The sequence below is a fragment of the Parasteatoda tepidariorum genome, chromosome 8 (genome assembly GCF_043381705.1).
Source record: "Parasteatoda tepidariorum isolate YZ-2023 chromosome 8, CAS_Ptep_4.0, whole genome shotgun sequence".
In the NCBI taxonomy this organism is placed as follows: domain Eukaryota; kingdom Metazoa; phylum Arthropoda; class Arachnida; order Araneae; family Theridiidae; genus Parasteatoda; species Parasteatoda tepidariorum.
In genome coordinates this window covers 37,252,451-37,258,450 of record NC_092211.1, presented here as the reverse complement: position 1 = coordinate 37,258,450, position 6,000 = coordinate 37,252,451, and the positions used below count along the sequence as shown (strand labels likewise).

The 6,000-nt window shown below is 27.5% G+C and overlaps 1 protein-coding gene across 2 annotated transcripts in view; it reads left to right on the top strand.

The window, feature by feature from the left end:
* The first annotated feature begins 549 nt into the window (after nt 1–549).
* Nucleotides 550–6,000, top strand: part of LOC107449243 (irregular chiasm C-roughest protein) — a 248,491-nt gene continuing 243,040 nt past the window's right edge. The window contains exon 1 of one of the 2 annotated variants that reach the window (XM_016064723.3): nt 550–743. In XM_016064723.3, the coding sequence (XP_015920209.1) occupies nt 695–743 (49 nt within the window). In that variant the 5' untranslated portion in view covers nt 550–694. The remainder of the gene's footprint in view (nt 744–6,000) is intronic. The other variant, XM_016064724.3, reaches the window with a different exon arrangement.

Here is a 6,000-nt window from a genome sequence, read left to right as displayed (position 1 = left end):
AATAAAATGATTTACGCTAAAATTTATGAGAAAAACGTTAAGAAGTTTGGAATAACTATAATTAATAAACGTTATTTCAAATATCTAACTCGATTTTTAAGAAAATGATTTAAAATCTAAATCGATAAAAAATAAATCATTAATTTTATATCATAGCCGTAAAAAGAAATAAAAACAGTTAAAATACTTCTGGAAGATCTTACGACTTTTCACGGAATTATTGAAATAAGTAATTACAGCGAGTAGAAATTTGGAAGTATCGAGATTTTTATTTTATTGTCTGTTTAAACCGAAAAAGATAGGCAAGTTTTGATAAGGAAACAATAAAGACGAAAAAACATCCTGCGGGGGAGGGGAGAATACTAATAGGCAGTTAATTCTTTTATTAGGATTTTTTTATTGCTTAGTCGAACCGGATCTTTCAACATCTTTAGAGGAACGTCTCCAACTAAATGCACTGCTCTGACAATTGCCAGAGTAGAAAACCACCTGTTTCGGTCATCGGCCGCTAGATGGCACTAAATAGCCTCCGGCCGAAATCGCAGCCGTCAAATGGCGTTCAACTATAAGGCCCGAGTTGACATGCGACCGTGGACTGTGCGGCGCGTTGTTTTCATGAAGCGTGGATTTATGTGTTTCGTGATACTTATTTAATTAGAATTGCAGAAAAATTAGAATCCAAAGATAATCAAAAATGAATCTGCCCATTTTACTATGGATATTGCAAGCTATTTGGATAAAAGGTAGGATTAAAAAACATCTGTTAAAATTCCAAGGATGGGTCGGGGGGAATTAAATGTTTTGGTTTCCTCTTTATTATTTTTGTATCTTTTTGTTTTTGAAAATGCCGGTGTCGTTAACGCATGAGTCGGTGCAATTGTAATTATCGTGTTAGAAGCAAAGAGATTAAAAGGGTTAAATATAAAATTCCGCTGCACTAATAACGATTGGGATGTATTTTTAAGCTTCATATATTTGATGAATTACAACAACATAACTTGAAACGACTTTAATAAAATAAGTTAGATTGTATTTGCAAAATAAATATTATGGTTTTCTATCTAATTTTTTTTTTTCGTGAATGAAAGTTGTTTAAATGAAAGTTTGACAATTCGGAAATAGGTTTTCAATGCTTACTATAAAAATGGGCTGGGGAAATATATAAATATATATTTTTTTTGGTATCTTTTTTTTAATAATTTTTGTCTATTTTCATATTTGAAATGTCGATGCCGTTAACAAAATTAGTTGGTGATAATTGTAATTATCATGTCAGAAGTGGAGAAATAGCGAAGTTTAAATTTCACAGTCTTAAAAATTTTCCAATTGTAATTTGAATTATATTTTCAAACTGAATAAGACTCATTCTTATTTAAATTTTTTCTTCGGTTTATTTTTTTTTAAATAAAAGTATGTCAATTTGATAATGAATTTAAATTGTTTATGGCGGAGTATTAATAGGGGAATTAAATTTTTTTGTTCTTTTTTTATTATTTTTGTTGTATGAAAATATTTTAAGTTTCAATATGAATGTACAAACTTAACTTAAAATAAATATAGAAAAAATGCGTTGTTTTATATTTTCAAACTAGATGTTTACGCTTTTAGATTAAAATTTTTCTTTTGACTTCTTCCTTTTTAAATGAGATTTTCCTAATTCAATAATAACTTTAAAGTGTTTACGCTGGAGGATGGGGGGAGGAATTATATGTTGTAGGTTCTTCATTATTCTTTTATTTCTTACTTCTTTCTTTTCTTTTTCTTTTTGCTTGAAAATGCCAGCCAGTGTTGTTAATACTTGGGTTGAAAGGGTGCATTTGCAGTTTTTACGATGATTCGATCGAAAATTTACGACATGATTCGATTGAAAGAGTTAACGAACGAATTACGCTGCACTACCGATTATAAGAAAATTTTCAGTACTTATGTGTTTGATGAATAAAAATCACATACGTTATAAGGACTTAAAAATTAATATTTTCTATTTCATTTTATGTTTCGTCTTTTTAATGGAAAGTCTTACTTAGCAATAATAATTTTTAATATTTTTAAAAATTATTTTTATTAAAAAAACTACATTTTATTTACAGTCGTATTTTGCACAAATTATAATATTCAAATTATCCTATTTAATTATTCCAGTACTATGCTTTAAAATTGTTAATTTTTCTTTTGATTTTTTAAAAATAATTTGTTTTAGTTAAAATAAATGATTAGCTTTAATTTAGAAAATCTTTAACTAAAATGCAGAGCTCTTTTTTTTAAAGTATAATTTGCATTTTAATTAAAGTTATACCATATGATATTTATAAATGAAGATTTCAAATAGCCTGATAGAATTTTATTTTAAGGTTAAAATGAATTGCGTGATTTCTGATAATTATTTCGTTTGCCGATTAAAATAAACATTTATTATTAAAAAAAAATCACGTTCTTCTTTTTGATCTACAATTTCTTCGATCTATTTTACTAGGTAATCACTTGAAAAAAATAAAATTCATTTAAAGTGGTTTATTTATTTATTTTTGTGGTGAAAGAATTTTTGTGAAAAATCTAATAATTTCCTTTGTTTCAAAAATTATTTTTTGATTATTATTAAACGCCGTTGGGGATAGCTTAAAGGAACATAGAAAGTAGCATAATTTCGAAATATAATCTCTATTGAATACAATCATCTGGTTCAGGGCTACAAAATAAGTATGCGTTATTTGCAATATTTTGATTGAAAACATTACATTGCATTGCGAATGCTTCAATTTGTGCCTTTTTTTCACTTTGGGATGATTATTGTGATTGCAGACGTTTAAATATATAATTTAAATCGGCATCAATATAAATTTTGTTTATTTTAGATGAAAAAAAAAAAAAACAATTCGCTCAAAATATTTTAATTTTGTATTTTTCTTTCGAAAGGAGAAGTCAGTGCAATTTTTGAAATAGTATGCTGTTAAAAGATAAATTTCTATGGAGAAATCACTCTAGCTATTAAAATAAATCATAAAAAGATTTCAGATTATAGACTGGTTGCCACCTGGAGGTCGGTATTCTTTGAACACAGCCGAAAACTGATATTTTCTGCAAAAATGCTGTGAACTATAGCAATTTAACTTTTTAACAAAGTTTTGCTTTGATCAATTTTTAAATTCGTTGTCACTATAATTTTGAGCTTGTCACTCTTAAAGATAAATCTTACTATGTTCTCGATTATTTTTTTCTTCCCTTAATTCCTAAACAGAATTTATAAGTCTCCTTTTTCCTGGTCGTACTCCATTAAAAAATTGTTCTCATTCTTTTTTTATTATGATTCCCTTAATTTGTCGGAAGAGCTGTCGTATTGCCAGTTATTCAAAACAAATGCGTAGAAAATTTAAAAGTGCTAAATCCAAGCAATTTTGCGTCGATCTTAGTCTTTTGTAAGATTTTTGAACATAAATTTATATTCAATATACATTTACAAATTTGCTTTCTCTCGAATTGAATAAAAGTAATTATAAAAACAATGCCAGTTTATGACACGCTGTTTTTTTAAGAGTTAAGTCATATTTTAAATATTTCAATATAGTTTTGAATGCTGTTTTTAAAAATATATTAAATATATAAAAACATATACATAAGCGAGCTTAAAAATAAGAATATTTCAAGTACCTTTGTTGGATATTTACTTCATTTACAGATATTTATATCATAACTTAAAAACATTTAAATTTATTTACATGTTATTTTATCAAATACAAATTACGCCGTTCATTTTTTCATTGATAAATTGCTAAAAATTCTGAATTGAAATTGTTATTTATACATATTTTTCTGAAACTTTCTTTTTCTTAATGCGTTGAATTGACTTTTCACAAGATTTCGATAAACAGTGAATTCATTTCGTTATAAAGGATTTCAGACGTAGATAGATTTTTAATCGAACAGCTGTATTTACAATGTTTTGCTATCAGTTAGGTGTCGAAATAATATAAATTTAATGGAGAAACATATTAAATTATATTTTTAGAAAACATGTACATTAACAAGTTTATAAATAAGAACATATGAAGGACTTTTTGTCAGATATTTACTTAATTTATTGATATTTACTGCATCACATAAAAATACGCTCAAATTGATAAATTCTTTCTTTTAGTCATGTACTTTTCTAAAAAATTCTAAATTACGTACTCATTATTAAATTTAAAATTTTATCATCAAATAACAATGAGAAATAAACTAAGTATAAAAAAATGTACTAATTTTAATATAATACATTGTTGGAAATGTCTCAGATAAATATTACAACATTTAATATCTATTTTACCGTATTCAATCAAAACAGTTGAATAATTATAAAAAGAGGATGTTATTCAAATTATTTTCTGTGAGAAAATTCGTCTGACGGATTTTACTTAATATATCGTTAAACAAACAGAATTTTGTCCGCGCCAACTAAGCCAGCAGCCAATGAAAATCGAGCACACGTTCTTTGAAAACTAGAAGTTGAAGCATGTAATAGGAACTATGAATTCATATTTTTATGTTCCCTAATCGCATTCTTAACATTACAGTTTATACCTAATAATCATATAGTTATAAGTGTGCTGTGATCACAGTATGAAGCCACATAGCTCCTTGCAGCTGGGTGGGATAATCTGTCAATCTCATGACCGGCTGAGTTAACCATGGAATTAAATAGTACAAAAGCCACTGCTATACATTACATAATCTAGTACAACTAATCAATCCCTCAGTAAAAATACACCGAAGAACGAGGAAAGCTCACTTGGACCTCGTGGAAAAGGTGTTTCCAGAAGATGAGAGATTGGAAAGATTGAAAAATATGAATAGCTAGCAATGGAAAAATATGAGATAGCTGGATGAAACATAAATGAAGGGAATACAATGAAGTTATGTTAAGAAAATATTTAAATTAAAATTTCTAAATTATACAAATCTCAGTTTTCAGATTATTAGTATTGTTTCTGATATTAAACCCCCTAAAACCACCGTTTTATCAGAAGAGAAAAAAAAAATCGGTAAAATATATGTTTAGCTTAATTTATATGTGCGCATTTGTGTTTAAGCGACAATATATAGTAAATTCAAATCAACAAATTTAAATGTGCGCATATGTTTTTGTAGTATCGCTATACGGTTTACTCATTTTAAACTAGCCTGTAGAACCAAAATCAATTATTAGCCTTTTTGCCTTTAAAGTACTTTAAAATGCTTTCTAATTAATTAGAAATAAATATTTACAGCGGTTGACACATACACGTTTACAGTTGAATTTACAAATTATATACTGCATTCGTAAGCATTTTAGGTTGTTTAATTTTAAAAATAATGTTTGTTAATAATATTTTTATTGAATGCGACATTTAGTTTTCATTATAGAATTGATTCGTCACTTCTATATTTCAAATTTATGTTTCATAAAGATAAGGTGTAGGGCTTGTCGAAATGAATCTGCCGAGATAAAATCCTGTTAGATAAATTTCATTATTTAGTCGCGTCTACTGTTTTATACGGCCTTTGAAAATTGACTACAGACGATTTAATATGAGTTGACTATTACTGTTTATAATTAATTGTTTATTTCGGTGCAAGGCATTATTTTAACTAGGAAATCCCTTATGGGGGTGTTGAACTTAATGGATTAAAATAATAATTCATAAACCTTGCGCTGAGCTATGTTTTTTGCTAGGTCGCGCAATGAGACAGAAATTGCTTTTCTTTGTTACAGAAATAATAATAAAATAAATCATAAATTGAAATTTCTTATACAATACAATTTTATATTGTGTAAGAAATGTTTAAAATTCATGTTTGATCTTTTTACATACATTTTGAATATTTATATATTTAAAATATGCCGGCCGGGTGGCCGAGTGGTTAGCGTGCCTGACTGCGGAGACGATGGTCGCGGGTTCGAATCCTGCTCAGGGCATGGATGTTTCTTTCTCTCTCTGTGTGATTCTATGCCTTTTCTCCTTTGTGTATGATTGTGACCCGCCC